This window comes from Platichthys flesus, chromosome 1, assembly GCF_949316205.1.
Source record: "Platichthys flesus chromosome 1, fPlaFle2.1, whole genome shotgun sequence".
In the NCBI taxonomy this organism is placed as follows: Eukaryota; Metazoa; Chordata; class Actinopteri; order Pleuronectiformes; family Pleuronectidae; genus Platichthys; species Platichthys flesus.
Genome location: NC_084945.1, coordinates 5,477,380 through 5,495,970, shown reverse-complemented (window position 1 = coordinate 5,495,970; position 18,591 = coordinate 5,477,380). Strand labels below are relative to the sequence as shown.

At 44.0% G+C, this 18,591-nt stretch overlaps 1 protein-coding gene across 4 annotated transcripts in view; it reads left to right on the top strand.

The window, feature by feature from the left end:
• The window catches only part of myo9aa (myosin IXAa), a 96,675-nt gene that overhangs the window by 17,185 nt on the left and 60,899 nt on the right, over positions 1-18,591 (top strand). For all 4 annotated transcript variants that reach the window (XM_062399533.1, XM_062399610.1, XM_062399459.1 and 1 more), the window contains exon 2: positions 4,789-5,761. In XM_062399533.1, coding sequence (XP_062255517.1) covers positions 4,877-5,761 — 885 coding nt within the window. In that variant the 5' untranslated portion in view covers positions 4,789-4,876. The remainder of the gene's footprint in view (positions 1-4,788; positions 5,762-18,591) is intronic.

Genomic DNA, 18,591 nt, shown 5'->3' with positions numbered 1-18,591 from the left:
AAGGTGGAAGAGAAGTAAAATTGAGCCTTGGTGCAGGAGGGAGGAGGAAACTTCTCAGACGAGGATGATGTTTGAACTGTGAGGACGTTCATTTGGTGAATTCAAACCAGTCTAGATCACTGGGCCTGGAGGTGGTAATGCTGGTAGTATCACCAAAATGATGCTCATGTCTTTGCCCAGAATGAATACAACCTGCCGAACTGACACACCAACCAATCAAAGCCAAGTATAGGTAGACACAGCTCATGTAGGGGTTGACTTCAGGCCACATCACTTTAGTCTGCTTCCTAAATTTCAATGTGAAACTAAAACTAACCCCATCAAATGTAAAAAAAAAACTTATTCACAGACGGAGCCAAAATACAAATTGCTTTCGCATCGTTTATAACTAACAGCCTCTATCAAGATGTGAACAGTAGCTTTTATCAACACCTGATTGCAAACTCACTTCTGTAATTGATAGAAAGCAAACGCGCGCCATGGGGAAAGTAGCAGTGTGGTCCCAGGACATGTAGCTAATAAACACAGCGGCTAAACTTGGCACCACAGGTCCTGCCGGGGAACAAATGAACCCACAAAAATGTGCAGACTACATGTGAGAGTTCACAGACCAGTGCCAACGCACACGCCTTAGTACAACGCATACACATTCCCAGCGGCTAAAGGTACAATAAAGAGCCACCAAAACATTATGAGGCCGGAACACATGAGCTAAGCCCTGATGACAGTGACTCACTCACACATACACACACACACACTCACTGACACCCACACACAAACACACACACACACACACACACACAGAAAGATGACTTCACATCGTAGAAAGCTTACCAAACTTGATCCTTCACTTCTCTGCAACAATGGCAGCCATTGACGAGTGTGACTCACATGGTTGGACCTCAGCTTGGTTTCCTGTCGGAGGGAACCCGGACACAAGAGTCTCCCTGACCATGTTCACGTTACACAAAGAACGCAAATAGTTTGGCCATAGTTTCTTCTGAATCTTTGGTTTTCAGATCAGTTTCAACATCAATCTGACATTTTGAACAGGTCCTGCCCCAAGTTTAATAGTTTAAAAAGTACCCAGAACTTTTGTGAATTTGAGTTTGACTATTTGTTGATGTTTTGTCACTGACTGATCTACTACATCTTGGGAACAGTCCGATTCCCGGTCACATTACCCGACTGTTATTCTTCCTCGCTGCCCATTCAGGTGATGCAACCAGATCTGTTCCTGGTTCAGTCGTTTCAGGAGAACAGAGAGACGAGGCCGCCGCAGGTTTTCTCCAGCTGCTCTGTCGCTGCAAGTTACAATGCAGACATGCAGGCAGAGCGCTCAGGTGAACCTTTACCATGGTTAGGGTTAGAATAAATCTCCAGGAAATCAATACAAGTGAATGTAAAGTCTGAAATCACTGAGACAATACTATTTGTCACAGTATCACACACATGAGATCACTGCACCACGTGTAGCACCTAGATCCCGAGCCCTGATATGGGCTCACCTGTGGTTATAAATAGTAACACTGACATCACTGCAAAGTTTACTGAAGACTTTAACAACAATAAACTTTTAGTGCAGATTCTAGAACGAAGACACTCTGTTCTCTTGCTTCCTTGTCGATCAATCATTATACTAACCCAGGTACATAACACAACCAGGAAGAGGGATCATTAAAAAGTGTTACCTGCCCCTTTCTACCACATGGATGTGACGTACTAAAAAAGATGAATTATTAACTCTGCTTATAAGTTTCAGGTCTATAAAGATAGTCTATTTCTTTCTGATATCGTTTATGAAGATATAAGAGTAATAAAAAGCTCCAGGATCTAAAGGAGTCGGCTTCCCCGCTCTTAAAACGTTTGTAAGACGAATTGCTGACTAATAACTGGATGAATGAGCTGGAGCAGCCATTCAATTTCATTTAAAATGTATAATAGTATTCAAATAATTTGTTGTTGTGAACTCATCCTTGTTTTTGAAGTCAGCTATCAGTTGTTAAAAGCTCTCACTTTAGTATTTTTTGCGTTTAAATAATTATGGATCACTAATGCATCTGTCCCAGTTCATCTACCTTTACCTCCATCATCCCCTCCCCCAGTCTGAGCAGGATTTCCCTCACGTCACCTTGCACCACTGTGGTTAAAGCACTCGTCTGTAAATCTGATTGAAGTGAGATGGTAAAAGAGATAGTTTCTACTGGGCGATGTGCTGGGATTGCTGAGCATTGTCATGGTTTTCCTGGAGCAGATGACCGTGGCTCGATTGTCCTCGTGTGATTGTAAACAGAGAGCTCGCCTGCATGCTCCTGCGCTGTCCAGCACTGCCTCGACCATAAACACCCCCCCCCCTCCCTATCCTTTAAGCAGCGAGCTGACCATCTGTTCCAGGCGTCAGGCCCTAACCCAGTGCTCAACACATACAGACACACACAGACACACACATGCAATCACAGCGGCCTGGTATATATTCATGACCGTCAGTTGATACTGATATATTATGCTGGTTCACACGTAAACATATCTGAAGTTATTACGATGATATGGATTTGAGCTGCAACATATAGTCGATGTAATTAATCAGTTAGTTGATTGAAATCAAAACCATTTTCATAACTGTTGTCCATTTGCTTGGTGAAAATGTCAAACATTTCCCAATTCCAGCTTCTCAAACCTTTAATCATTTTCATGGTCAAACGTGGTAGTAACAAAAGTTATAGATTCCTGTTCAGACACAACAATACATACAACATGTATTTTTTAAATTGACTGAACTAGAGTGGCACTCAGCAAAGTGTATTGCTCTGCCAAGGCCCAACATAAAACCACTGTGAAATCCACAAGATCCATAAAAGATTCTTTGAGAAATGAATGAAAATATTGAAAAAGCCCTCACAATGTTGATGAAAGTGGAAGGAAAAAAATCCTGCATATCCTTGGTGGAGATAATGATCAATCTTCGGAAATAATCATCAATATTTAGAGTCAGAATGTGACTAATAACGACATTTAGCCATCGTAGCAGTTGCATTATATAACTTCTAACAACATTAGCTTCCTATAGAGCAGCTGTAACACTTTGATGAATTGTTGCTGCATCAGTGCCACAGAGCTGCAGTCCTTTTCTGTACCTGTGTGAGAAAGTCACAGCTGATGGCAACAAGTTGAATCCCATTTCCGTGCGCTTTGAAAATCTGTATCTGAAGTCGATGAAACGCTCTGAAGCAAAATGGGAACAACATGAAGACAAAGTGCAGCACGTCGCGTAATGATTCCTGGAATGCACCGAACATTGCAGACTAATGATACACAAGGCTGCAATGCTTTCTGGGTTGTGCAGAAGGAAAAATGCATCAGCTATTGCAATGTGCGCTTTTTCTATGCTCTGACTCCTCTGGTGATAGAAACCAAAAGAAGTTTTCTATTCCTGCCTCATTAGCAGTGAAATCTGTAAATCTGACACAGGTCATCGTCCTCTGAATGCAGCATGGGGCTTGGTTCACTCATGGCCAGAAACTGCACTGCTCCTCTAATGCTGCAGCTTTTTTCAAAAACATCACACGGATATATAGTTTAGTTTAAAAGCTTTTTGATTTGCACAGATTACATGTAGCTCAAATGACACCCTAACACACCCAACCCTGTGCTCCCCTGTTAATACGTTTTCTTATTCTTGTTAAGTCCTACAAGACAAATTGAGACTTAAATAAATATGGGCTATACAAATAAAATTTGATTGATTCTACCACTGACAATTCATTTTGTTGTACACTGTGTAATGTCTGTAAAGGCATTTAAGCGACTTAAAGGCTTTAGAGCAACAAGTAAAGAACAACTTTTGTCCTGTTGCCTAACCTTGTGTTATGCTTGTCAGTTTTGCACAGGGGTGGATCTAGGTTTTTTCCAATTCAGGGGCCATAACGGGATCCAGTTAACAGAAAGGGGCCAAATATACATCCAAGATTCATGCACATTTCCATGCATTACCCAATTTTTCCTTCTTGAAGCACATTGAGAACTTCAAAAAGCTTATAAAAAGTTAAAATCTTGACAAATTGTCATATTTAATGTTGGTGTTGTTAGTACCTGAGTAGTTTAGACACTTCAGGGGCCAATATCGTTTCAGCTAAGGCGAAAAAAAAAAGCAGATTTTTGTTGCTGCATGGAGATGAAGTGTCGGGTCTAAATGTTAGAGAAGAGTCCAAATGCTGTCGACAGTGAAGGAATCGGAGATCAGCAGCAGCAGCAGAGAGTTCTCGTCAGTAGCTCAGTCAATAAAGTGTCTCTCAGTATCCGTGGCCTCCACTCACCCCATGATGTCACAACGCTGTGTATTAAAGTGAGTGAAAGGCTTGATTGTGTGTTCACTGAAGAGGATGGCAGCTGCGGGTCAGGGCATTGTGAGAGAGTGTGTTTGTGTGTGTGTGCTTAGGAGTTGTGTACGTGTGTTAATGGTAATCCTGTAGATCCTCATGACTTATCCTTCATCCTCTGAGTATGCATGTCGGGTTCAAGCCCAAAAATATTTGGGCCCTTCACTCGATTACATAATAGCATATGAGCCCCTTTTGACGTAATCTGCCTGATTGCAGCTGTGCTGTAATCTAATGCTCGACCTCAGATCAGTTGAGTAGATGGTGGAAGATTCAGTTATTCATTGCACTTTAAGTTCAGAGCTGTTAGAACTGCAAAGATCAGTCGACTCATCGATCAGTCAAACACAGTCTGAAACTTTGCAACCTGCAGATTATAGATCCTTACTTTTGTTGTCTTTCTCTTTTTCAGTGGTGATGTCTTGATCGTGTGGCCCCTTCCAGCCCAGTGAAGGACGTGCCAGTGCAGGGCTGCTGCTCATGGGAACTCCTGCTCCGCCATGAGTGCTCGTGATGGCCTTGGTGGCGTGGGCACCCTGGGCACCCTGGGCCGGAGGCAGCGCTTCGAGAACTCGGATTTCACTGTGCGCATCTACCCGGGCGCCCTGGCCGAGGGCACCATCTACTGCCCCATCAGTGCCCGCAAGACCACCACAGCGGCCGATGCCATCGAACATGTCATCGGACGCCTCCAGCTCGACCGTACCAAGTGTTATGTTCTAGCGGAGGTGAAGGAGTTTGGTGGGGAGGAATGGATTCTGAACCCCAGCGACTGTCCTGTGCAGCGGATGCTGCTCTGGCCCCGTGTGGCACTAGAGCACCGCTCACTCTCCGGCGGCGATGATTACCGCTTCCTGCTCAGACAGAAAAACCTGGATGGTTCAATTCACTATGGCGGCAGCCTCCAGATGTGGCTGCAGGTCACAGAGGAGCGCAGGCGCATGGTGGAGCGTGGACTGCTGCCACAGCCTGAGTCCCAAGGTAACCACGCAGATCTGTGCCGCCTGCCGGAGCTCAACGAGCGCTCGCTGCTGGACAACCTGCGCTCGCGGTACCGCCAGGAGAGAATCTACACCTACGTTGGAAGCATCCTCATCGTCATTAACCCCTTCAAGTTCCTGCCCATCTACAACCCCAAGTACGTGAAGATGTACGATAACCACAGTCTGGGACATTTGGAGCCACATATTTATGCCGTCGCGGACGTGGCGTACCACACCATGCTGCAGCGACAGAGGAATCAGTGCATTGTTATATCTGGGGAGAGCGGCTCTGGAAAGACTCAGAGCACAAACTTCCTTATTCATCACCTGACTGCACTCAGCCAGAAGGGTTTTGCCAGTGGAGTGGAGCAGATAATCTTAGGGGCAGGACCAGTACTCGAGGTAAGGAAACAAATCTGGGTTTCAATCACAAATCACAAAATGTATTGTTTGTGTATGTGTGATAATGGAACTTTGCAGGAGAGTTTGGTGGACTTCAAAAAAGAGACTTGACGTCCAGGAGACTTGATTGACTTGAGACTTGAAAACAAAAACAAAAAAGACAGATTATTACACAATATTGCACTTTGCATATTAGTTGATCTCGACCTGATCTGGAGCATGTGGTTGTAACTGATTTCCATGAAAAACCTGGTTTGGAACAGTTTTAAGTTTGGAGTTGGCTAATGTGTGGGTTGATGATCTCATGCTTGAATCGAGTGTTGTTCGGCCTGGCCTTTGAAAAATAACATCAATAGACATTCAAGTTTCACCATTATGTGTTGGCTGGTTAGTTAATTTTGTTTTTCATGCCTTTGCATTCATAGTTTCTACAGTTTGCATGTATAAATGTGATTGTTCCTGCTTCTGTGTTGCTTCTATGATTAGTTACACAACTCTGCTGAGCCACGACTGTGTGTATGCTCGGCCCTGAGTTGTGTCTGCCCCCATTCAGGGGTTTACTGCACCCTTAGTCCAGCTGTGTGGGGATTACTCAGTGCACAGAGGAGCTCTCTATTTGCGATTATCAGTGGCTGCAGTTGCAGATTCTTGTTTTTTGGTGATCGCAACCATTTTTCCTTCCAGCACAGTGGAAAGATTGTCTGAAGGCAGACATTGTGGAGGCCCAGCTGAAGGTTGTGACGGAAACTGGTTGTTTTCATATCACTCAAGACATTCCACTCATATTCTTTTCTTCTTCAGGGACCTGTCACATGAACCCAGGGCCAGTCGAGAGTCTCTGACAAGTTTACAACCGCGCATTGTTTTTAAAAACTGAATTCTGACATAACACCGTTCAACTGTGTGGATAATGCTGCAAGTCAGGAAGGCAAATACAGGTTGTATATTGTTGAGAGTGTTGTAGAAGGGAGTGTATCGCTCACTGTAACGTCACCTGACAGATGTTTACACGTGAGTCACTTGCTAAGAATTGGGCAGTGCTTGCTGCAATGCATACATGCCTTCTTGACATTTCTTCATGTACACAGGCCCTCGTCACACCTGGTGTTAAGTGTGTTTGTTAAAATGCTTCCTGGATTATTCCAGAAGACCAAATGATATTGTCTGAGGATACAGATGTGTCTGTTGTCAACGTGTTTGTGTGTGTGTCAGCTTGTGTGTGTGTGTTTGTGTAAGAGAGAGCAGAGTCAAGAGGGGCCTACTATTGATATAGATTTGACCCAAATCCTTATTTGGGAGGCAGGGTTGATATTGTTGGGTGGCTGGAAACAAATTAACGTAACGACCAGTGGCGGATCCAGAATATCTCTAAATCAGGGGTCATAAAAGAGCCACAGTTAACAAAGAGGGGCCACTTATATGTCCAAGATCCATGAAAGCTTACTGACAGGACAGCGGCATTTCAGGGGCCAATCGGATATAAGCTGGGGTCATTGCCCCCTGGATCCACCCCTTGTAAAGATGCTGAGAAAAGCTAAAATTCTAGGTCACAGTCGTGGATAAGAAGACGTCCGCTGAGTCGCCGGTTTGTCATACGTGGCCCAGGACACATTTCCAATCATATAGCAAAAACAATGTGGCCACATGCATCCTAGACCGACTGTGGTCTGAGTGATAGGATCTAAGGACGGCTGTGTTCAGCCCAACATGTAAATCTTTCTGGGTTCCTGGAATCAATGTCAAGTTGAAAACCTTTGCAGAGAAGCCGAGTTCAAAGGTAACCAGTACGTCAACAATCTGCCCAACAAGTAGCTTTACACTGCGTTTTATTGCCCTCGGTTCAGCAAACGGGGAACTCAGGAATGCCATTCAGCGATGTGTCTCCAGGGTTAATGTGTAAGCATATCGGGTTAATCCTAAACACACCAACACGAGTGAGTAGTTCTGAGTGCAGAGGAGCAGCCTTTAATTGTTTGCACAGTGAGATTGCGTATCTGCCCGCCGGTGATTGATGCCAAGAGTAAAGCTGCGGTGCTACTGCAGAGCGAGATAGAGAGGAGAGGAGGGGACGGCCGGCAGCCAACATTACCTCATGCAACACTTCATATCTTTAAAGCTCTTTATTCAGAAAAGTAGGCGAACAGGAAAAGGGAGAAGGATGTTTGTCATCACTCATAATCTCTTAGGATGTTTTTTTTAGCATGTTTAGCTGATTTTTTGCAGAACTTTTAAGAAGTTTGAGTGTTGACCTCTACTGGAATCAATGTTCCTCCAACTTGATGTTAGAGCTTTGAGTTTGAACTTGACCTCTGACACGAACCATTGATTTTAGGAGATGTGCCTCAGTAGGCTGAAAGGGGAGCTTCAGCGGATTCTCACACCAGTCTTCTTCCCTTGGGGAGTCCTGCTACAAATGTTTAAACCCTTTAGAGGCTGAAAACTGCACTAAGTTAAATGTCCTCAAGTTACGTCTCTTGAGTTATTGTTGAATGTGTCTTAATAGGACAAGTCTAGAAAACAAGAAACGATCTGAGACGACCTCTGAAGCCTTCTCCTCATTTCTGCTTGAAGCTTATACCTCAAGGACACATTACGAGCATGATGCACCCAAATCTGATGAATTAAGTTGCATTATGGGTAACGATGCAACACGATTTTGACATGAAAGTAGAATTAACAAGTCCTCCAACGTGAATGGTTAAATAGTTTGCATGTTACATCTCGGATACAACCCATTGGAGCTTCTCCTAATATTGCGCTCCAACGGTGGTAAGCATACCGACCTTGGTAGACGTGGTTGCAAGAATACTGCCTTTACTGCCTTGCTTAATGGAAGTAACTCATATTAGCATAGCATATTCTTTGTTCTGCCACACTTATTGTTATAAGCGTCTAGATCTGGATGCGATTGAACCATCATGCTCACGTTACCAGCTCTTTGGAAAGCAGACAGACTCTCGACTCGAGAGGGGAACTCAGCCCGGAGGCCTCAAGCGTATAGAAATAGTTTTCTTTTTTTCTTCTCTTGATATAGGATATCACTTACAGGAGGTCTTGGTTTTTGGAAACCAGCCATCAGCTGCAGGGAGGTGTTAAGATCCTGCCAAGCCCTGTCGCTAAAGTACTTTAATTAATAGAACTCCGCTTGAATGAGATGGAAACGTTAAACCATGAAGACATGTCACAGTGCTGTTAATACATAGCGCTTTATAAATGCTGTTCATTTACCTTTTAAAGGGTTTCAAGCGGAATGGAAGGATTGTGTTTGCTAAACCGTCAACACGTCTGGAGTTGAACTGACCCTGCAGAGGGAAGATGGACACAAGCATACGTGAAATACTACAAATGCTTATTGGAACCTTTTGTTGGAACCTTTACTCAAATCAGCCTCCAGCATAAACCTGCAACCAGAGGAGGTAGACCGGCACTGGCTGCACAGCAATGAGCGACAGGCAGCTGTAACGGAAAGCAGCATTACAGTTAAAGCCCGTTTGTTGTGTGTTTGTCCCACAGAGATCATCAGTAATGATTGGTTGGTGCAAAAATCGGTGTCTCTACAACATAACCCATTTCCTGTTGTATTAGCTTCTTGTAACATATTCAAAAACAAAGGCAACTCTATACAGTTATAGATCAGAGCCCAACCGATAAGGATTTTGAGCGGCCAATACTGATATTAGGGTTTTTGTTATCAAACCCTTATGACAAAGTAATGTAACTGAGGCTTGATATTTTAGTGGTTTAACTAAACACTAATATTGATAACTTTTATTAGATACTGCTGTTTTAGAAAGGAACCTGTATTGTTCTCCCTGCTGGTAGGAGGCCCCGAGGTGGACCCAGAACACACTGAAGAGATTATGTCTCATCTGACCTGGGAACGCCTCGCGATCCCCCAGGAGGAGCTGGAAAATGTTGCTGGAGTGAGGGACGTCTGGGCTACTTTGCTCGACCCGACCCCGGATAAGCGTCAGAACACAAATGTGTAGGTGGACCAGTCTTGGTTCAGCGTCACTGTTGACTCTGATGAAAACAAAGACTTCTCACAGGAAGCACCGCCATTTGTTTTTACATGTGAGCGAAGTGACGGCTTAATATGAGCTCAGCTGTCTTCTGCTCTCCCCTGGGTCGAGAGTATGAGGTTACCCCACACTGCTAACTGACAGCGCATCATCAGGATCTGCTTTCCGGGACCGGGGAGGTGTCACAGGGCATTAGTGCAGGAGCAGGGCTAATGGTGTGTGTGTGTGGGTGTTTCAGGAGCATATCAAGGCCCCTGGGCTAAAGGTGCTGCTGCAACCACTTTAATGTGCACACACACACACACACACACACACACACACAAATACAATAAACTTTTTATTGACAGAAGCGTGTAAGGACAAAGACTTGGATGCTCGCGATCATTGCAGTTTACCAGTGATATATGATAAACGTCTGCTTTTAGAAAGGTTAATAACATCTATTATCATTGTGTCACTGAAATTTGCGATATGACAATTGAAAACAACCATTTAATAAAGCACTTGAAAGGCGCCCGGAAAGCACACAGCTCTGCCAAGGGGCTGATGACGGCCACTTTATCAACACATTACATGTATCGGAAACTCCTGATATTCACGTAAAGGCAGTGAATGTAAACAAAAAGTAATTATCATATTCTGATTTGAGTGAAATTCATTAAAAATATCTGCTACTTTTGCAGTTAAAAGGGGATTTAGCTAGTGAATCAAAGTAAATATCCATTTCCATCGTCTGTACAACTTTTCCTTGGATGGTTGAGAAGGGGGCTTGAGCCAATCCCGGCTGACAATGGGTGAGAGGTGGGATACACCCAGGACATGTCTCCAGTGGACCAACATATAGAGACACACTTTAGAATGTATCGTCTCTAATAACCTAAGCTGCATGTCTTCAGATGAGGAGGAAGTCGGAATGTGCGTTAAAACTCACAGAAAAGCCCTCGACAGTCGTCAGGTTCAAATCCAGTGACCTCTTGCAGCTCACCACTGGTAACCACTGCTAACCACTGCTAACCACACCTCCCATCAAAATAAACACTGATTCCAACAAACCTTTTTTGCACGTGTTTGCTAAAACAGTTTTGGTTCTGTCCTTTAAGATGTTTTTAAACGTGCATCTGTCTCGCCCACTAGTTGGGTGACTTCCCTGCAACTATCCTTCATTTGTGCATGTCGGTGACCTGCAGGCCCATTCGGCCCTGTGAGCTCCAGAGCTCCTGTTGTGCTCCTTCGTGTTCCAGGCCAACAGAAACAGACCCAGCGTGAGTCAGCCCAGGTCAGCAGTTTCACCTCTCGGCTTCTCCTTCCCCTCTTCCTCGATACACTCGCTCACTCGCACACAGAAATGCGCACACACACTCGCACATTTAATACCATCTCCCTTGAGCCCCCACTAATTCTGAGTAGGATTAGTGTGTATTACGTGATCTCCCCCGATTGGGCGGGGTCAAGCGAGATTTACTGTGCCCGGAAAGTGTTGTTTTCCTCAGGCTGGGGCAGCGGAGAAAAAAAAAAGGACGGGATGAGAGAGAGAAGGGGGGGAAATGATTGAGCGCCATTCATGAGCAGCGGCCCCCTTGGTTGGGTATATAGTTACAGGGCTGTTTGTTTTATTGAGGCGAAACCCGGGTAAAGAGAGTGATGTGGACCATGCTCGGCCTACAGGCTGCATTCCCTGGTTGAGTAACATGCAAGGTGCCAGGTTCTCCGTACTGCGCTGGATTGCATTTGAAGTAAAGACGTAAAACTTGTAGAGTAACTTCCTCAAGCCATTTACTACAGAATTGTTTCTGCAGAGTAGTGGAAGAATAGTTATGCTGGCGTTCGAGCATCACTGGTATGAGGATTATGTAATGTTACGCCATATGTTTAGAGTTGTTTGCCTAAGCTGGGCATACACTGCGATTATAGAAGTGTTGTTAAATTCCGACTCCCACTGTGCGAGTTAATCATCTGCACTGGAAAGGTCACGAGTGCCCACACTGTACGACCCGAGCACGCTCTCGCCCCGTACGTACCCGTCAGACCGGTCTGGCTGTTTTTCAAAGAATTGGAACAAGTCTGTTTGTTTGCTTTTGCAGTTCGAACAAGGGAGAAATATGTCGTCTTGATGATGCGTGTTAGTCTGAGTGTTGAAACGTGGAGAAGAAGAAGAAGAGGTATTTCTCTTTGGTATGTCGTCCCGGATGAGAGGAGGAGGAAACGTCAAACATCTCAACCTGCCTGGCTTCCGTTCTTTCTGTTCATATGACGGGTTGTGTTCGCCAGGCCCTGGTTTCACACCCAGATGCACAATTGGAGAAATATTTGCAGAATTTGGAGTCTGATAACATCGGAAATTCGTATGACTGTACAAAAACTGAAATTTTGATGTAAATCAGGTGGAAATCCGCTTCAAATTGGACTGTCTATGTCCAGTTTTAGGATTGTTTCAGAAGATCGGGCAAGGGCTAGTTGGTTATGAACATGAAAACTCTTAAATTTAGCCGTTATTTGTTTTATCGATTGTATGCCCCTAATCTCCAGTTCCTCTCTGTCCTGCTGTTGTTCCAGAAGAACATTTCGGAACCTCTTTCAACAAGACAACATTTAATCCAGGCTAATGGGAACACAACATTAGTGAGTTTTTTGCCAAAGATAAATAGCAGCATTTATACTCTTTAAAGCAGGTGTTACTCTGGAAAAGGCCTCAGTTCAGTGAGTTCAATTTCGTCTGATATCAAATATAACCTCTGTGTTACTAATGGACAAATGGAATTTCGCCACAGCTGAAGGATGAAGAATCTCAACGGCTCCAGCTGCTGCTCTTCACTGCTTGTTTATCTGGCCACCCTGGTGCCAAGCTCCTATTTTCCTCTGAAACTGTATACATGAGGCCTGGTACCACTGGCTGGGAAACAGGAGTACATTCTGTTCCTGCTTTGTCCACCCAGCTGTGCAAAATAAAAAAAAAACGATCAAGCAAAAGGATGCTGCTGATAAAGTGTCACTTGTTACTCCGGCTGCAGCAGCTTGAGGTCAGAGGTCATGGACAGATTGCAATGCAAAAGTATTGTTATGTTGTGTATTAGGTCAAAACTATATTATCTATAGCTATTTGTCATTATTTAAGATTGTTCTCATACATTATAGCTCAAACAGATAGCTCTGCCTCATTTGCAGTATTTTATTTACTGATTAGATTCATATATAATGTCCCTATCAAACAAATTAACAAATACAGCAATAATAAAACTGAAATAATTGTAGTTTTTCAAAACAATTGTCACTCGGTGTCAGATTGTGTTGAGGTTAAGTAAAGGTAAACTAAATCTGTCACTGTCAGTTTGTCCAAATACCCAAAAAATGAATCTGCAAATATTTAGATTATCAGTTAATCTGATTCAACAGATCTCCCATCACAGACAGTTTATTAAAGCTTTATTTATTTATTTTCAGTCACATATTTGTAGAAACTGTAAACAGCCTCTCACATGAGCCGTCTTCGTGCACCGACTATATTTTTATTTCACAAAACAAGAAGTTTTTTTCTTGTTTAATGTTCTATTTGCAAAACGAAAAGAAAATCTGCAGTTGAATCAGTATAGAAAATAATCAATAGTTGCAGCCTTACATGTGAGCAGATCTATTCTATCAATAGATTTTTTTATGGCTCTTCCTTTCTGACCGGATCTGTAGCTTCATCTGCTCCGTCTCCTCTCGATTCACTTTCACCTCCTCAGTCGTCAGCAGCAGATGTCTCCTCACAGGCTCTTTACTTGTGCCGGGATCTGCTGAAGTCTGCAGGTGCCTCGTCGGCATCGCACGCACGCACTCATGCACGCTCACACAGACACACAAACACACACACACACACACACACACACACACACACTTACTCTGTGTCCGACTTGCGCAGCTGCCCTACTGCCCCGCTAACACCTGCACCAGAGTCTCTTTCAGACGTGAGATGGACAGAAGAGGCTTTATTCCGTCTCACGTGCACTGAAGCCAACACACACATCTGTGTTATTAATACCTTCTCTTGAAAAGTCTTTTAAGAGTTTGTATCTCTCATGCAGAGCTGAGAGAACTAGATCATTCCGGATTCTTAAATTAGGAAATGTATGCTGGTGTTTTGTCGCCTGGGATCATGAACTGAATCCTTTTGAGTGTTGGCTGAAAGAGGACATTAAAATAGGCTACGTCCATTGTGGCTTTGGGATATTGTATTTAATATAATGATATGAATAGCATTAGCTGGTTTAATGATAACTTGTCAAATCCATTTGTGCACTTTGCTTGTGTTGACACGTTGTCTATACAAGAGCTGTCAGGAAACACAAAAGGTAAAAGAAGTCATGTTGTTCTGCTGTGTTCAAATGACAAATGGAGGACATTTGAATACCTTTAGTGCTACTCATATTAACTTATTTACAGTTTTGGGAGAACAAGTTGTTGTTGGAAAATTGGCTATGAATAAAACAGGTGTCAACCTCGCCATCAAAGTATTCAGAGCAGGTTTTATACCACAGGGATTCATTTTACATATGTTTTCCTCATCATATGAAACTTGTTTGATATTGTAACATTATTGATATATATAACAGAAAATTAGGAAAAACACATTAGTTCCCCTTCAAGAAATTCCTGGAAGTGGTAAAAACTTTAGAATTCTGTTTAGTGTTCTCAGCTCAGCTCCGTCTGCAGCTGTCTCGTCCCTCGTTAGAAAACCGATTGTGTGGAGGAGCGGATGTTCCTGGACTTGTTTCATATTCGCTTGGTGGAAGCTCAGTCATGTTCACCTCCCTCCCCTTCGCTCTGCTGCTGCAGGAATGGAAACAACCGAAAAGAGAGGATTGAAAACAGCCCTGAAAGTCTTTTTTATGACACTTTGAAAATCTTTTTCCCTCTGCCGCCTCAATTTTTATGAATAATCTGAAAAAAAGTTACATTTTTGACATTTCCCCTAAAAACCGAAGGTGATAACAAAGACTCCAGTTAAAATGTGACCCCCTCCCCCCCGCCCCCAAGCAGAACTTACAGTTCATTCCTAGTGCAGATTTTCCAGCCTCATGATTTTGAGTATCAATAAGTCTGTTACATAAATGCTGAGAACTCCCCCCCCCCCCTGCTCCTTACTTGACTTAAATCCTTGCAGGTGACCTCTTTGCTGAAAGGCTCTCATGTGGCGTGTGTGTGGGGGTTTGTGGTCAACTTGTGAGTTCCCTATTCGTCCAGATGTGGTGTAATAAAACCGAGTGTGAGAAGTGCACACATCTGGAAGGGAGCAGAAAAACAGGAGGGATGTCGCTCACGGAGAGAGGATCGTCCCGGGGCCGGACACAAGGGGCCTACTTTACATTTTTTTTTCCGGTGGTTTGTCTTTCGATCTGTTTGGTGCCAAAGTCGAGGAAAGTTGGATTTAATGTCGGTCGTCTCTTCTGGCTCGTGACAGCTTTACCAAAGATAAGACTTGACTGTTGCTCATCTGATATGTTATCAATCCAGGAAATGTTAAGCGCTATCAGGTGTCATTATCATCTTCCTCTCTCTCTTCCTCTGTGGACCCATAGCTGCAGTCACAGGGCGTCTATCTGCTCCGGCCTCTTTCCGAGTAAGAAGAGAAGTGCCGCTGCCGCGCTAAGAATAAATGTCTGTGCTCGGGGAGAGAGAGTGCCTGTGGTAACATGAATGAGCCTTTAACTGTCCAGAACAATTGCTCTGAGGAGGGTCTGTGGTTGGTTTAGTGAGTGTTCACATATATTTCCCTTCTGTCATAAAGCTTTGAACAGCCACCGTCTCACAGACATCGCTTGTTCCGCAAGGGAAAACGCTGACCTCAGCATTAAAATCATTGGAGGAGCATAACCGACAGAAGGTTATGAAGGATCATGGTTCGGAGGATTCCTTCTTAATGTTGTACACTCGGTTCATTTCCCCCTTGTTTCCACAATAAAGAAAACGTTTCCCAGCCTCTTTGGGGACATTGTCTCTGCTTGATGACTTATTACAAGCTGCAGGAGGACACCAGAGTGTGGCTAACCGACCTGAGCCCAAACCAACGAGCGGGGCTGGGATTGGACCACGATTTTGAAAGTATATTTGGCTTCAGGTCTTGTGTGATGTGAACGTAGCCTGTGATTAAAGATGAACGACATGACAGCTCCATAAAAGTGAAGCCAAATAATGTTGATGGTCACCTTGTGGCCGGTAGTACAGGTCATAAACCCTGCATCCTCCCTCAAACTGGAAATGTAAATACATGTCAAATACAAAGCCTGAGACTGACTTGTGATTGGTCGATGCTTGTATATCGGTGGGACCTTGTTAGCGGCTCCATCCCCTGGTCGTTAAGGTGCAGACTCTGGCTCCGTATGGCGGTACAAGCACAGAATGGCGGCACCCATACACATGATATCGTGGCCTATTCGAGAAGAGGTCGTCCATCTTTATTTACAGTCTCTTGTGAGGTCAAACAACGGAGCAGCCCAGCTTTCTGGATTAAATAATTAACCACTTAATTCCACCCACTGTAAACCATAATATTTGAATCTTAAGAGATAAAAAATCGATGTATTTGTGTTTCACTTTAATGCACAATAACACATCTGTGTGTGTATCCTCAGACGGGGGACCTGCAGGGTTGGGATATTATGGGATTGGCACGGGATTGGACCGAGTCCTGATGTTTATGTCTCTCAGATCTAACTAATTGGATTGACCTCCTTTCTGGCCGGACCACATGGCCTGGCGTCAGGGTGGTGACGGTGCTAAGACACTCCCCTCGGCTTGCGTCCTCTCGCCTCCGCTCTGCATATAGCTCAGTGTTAGCCTAGCGCCGGCCTGCTAATGCCTGACATGTGGCCTACATATGGGCGTGTTGCTGATAAGACCACCTGTTCCGACTTTGCTCCAACACGGCTGGACGAGGCTTTACCAACATGACCTGGGTGGTGGCTAATGACACGAGAGGTCACAATACACATGCTGTGGTGTACAACACACACACGCACACACACAGACACACACAGAGAGATTGATCTGTCAGCTGACGTTAGAGGTCAACAGGAGTTTATATTTGGCACTGGGTGCATGTGCAGTATTTGCCATAACAAGAGGGAGCTTTGTACATTGTTTTCTACACTGTGACTGTCGGAGCTAACAGCTATTCCAATGTTAAGTCAATTCGATAAGTCCCAAGGGTCATTACTTGTGTGTTGCAAGAGGAAAAGTGTGTGTCTCTAAATATTTGTGATAAGTACAGAAGGATAAAATTATTCAAAATGGAAGAGAAAGAAAATTAGACTGCAAGAAAATACAAAAAAAACCTTTGTGGTTTTAAGACAGCATTAAGTTTAAGCTCTCTTATTAGTATTTTGCAATATTAAATGTAAAACAAATGTGACTCGTAAACTTGTATTTATGAAACCACTGAGATGTAAGAGCTAAATTGGCAGCTCCACTTGGCTTCACAGGGCTTAATGATGAGCGTCACCGCGGGCATCAACTCAACTCTCATTGATGTCAGGGTGTTGCTCTGCGACACGGCCAGCAGCTGGTTCAGACTAAAAAGATCAAGAGTGAGGAGTTCTGACATCATAGGCAGCTCCAAGTAGAGCCGCCAGTCCTTCACGTAGGCAGGTGATAGTTGAGGTGGTTCGGGGGTCTAGTGAGGACGCCTCTTGGACTGGTTTACCGGCCCCATGCACTAACTGGGAGGAGACTCAAAGAGTAGACCCAGGACTCGTTGGAGGGACTACGTATCCCGTCCGACCTGGGATCGCCTCAGGATCCCCCAGGAAGAGCTGTACCTGAGGAAAGGGAAGTCTGGAACATCCTGCACAGGCCAGATTTTGCGAGGACCCGACCCGGTGCAGGACTCTTCTCTACTTGACCTGTTGCAGAAATTAGAAATTAAGAATTAATCACAGAAATAAACACATAAAATAAGGAATAAAAGAGTGCAGTGATTTAATTAAAAACAGGAAAGTCTTTCACATTCATTTAAAATAACAAATATTTGCAGTTACATCATGTAGAAAATTAATAAATGCATAAGGACCCTTGCGTCTTTTCAGTCTGAATATAATCCAGGTACATTTTAACTTGAGCAACAGGATCGCAAACGTGCACCCAAGTGCCGGCAACTTGTTTAGGTGTCGGTTTACATTTTAATTTCCCACAACCCTCCAGCAGAATGCGTCCCACTATCCTAACATGTAATTGATCCTGCTTGTTTTCACTCGGGCTGTAATCATGGGCTCTCGTCCTGCGTGCTGTCGCTGTTTGAACCTGAGGAACTTGGGGAAGCCGAGGCTCCGACTGACGCGTAGGAACAATTAGCTGCAGCTTTGCAGCGTCACTGTCAGGCGGCTGTTGAGCTTATGAATATTTGAAGAGGCTGAGGTTTGTATTCCTTTCGGCTGAGTGAACCGCTCTGTTCTGCAGAGTCATGTGTGGAGCTGGTTCTCATGCGTTCTTGTGAGGAACTGTGACGTCCGGCTTTATTTTTATTTTCCATGAATCACTTTTACAGTGTTGTTTTCTGCAGCTTGTCGGCGTTTGCATGGTTTAATATTGAGTTTCATCATCGTAAAGGTAATCGGATCATGTTACAGCCCATGACTTCTGAATGAGAAGAGATAAACAAGGCCCAATTAAATCTTAACTATTTCTATTTGCCCGAAGAGATTAGTTTGGTTTATGTTCCTCAACTAACTTTTCAAAACCTAAAGAAAAGTTTAAAGCTGTAACAACCGGACAGGAATTTGTCTCTCACACACAAACAACAATCCCATTAATTGACTTTAAAAGGATTTAAAGCAA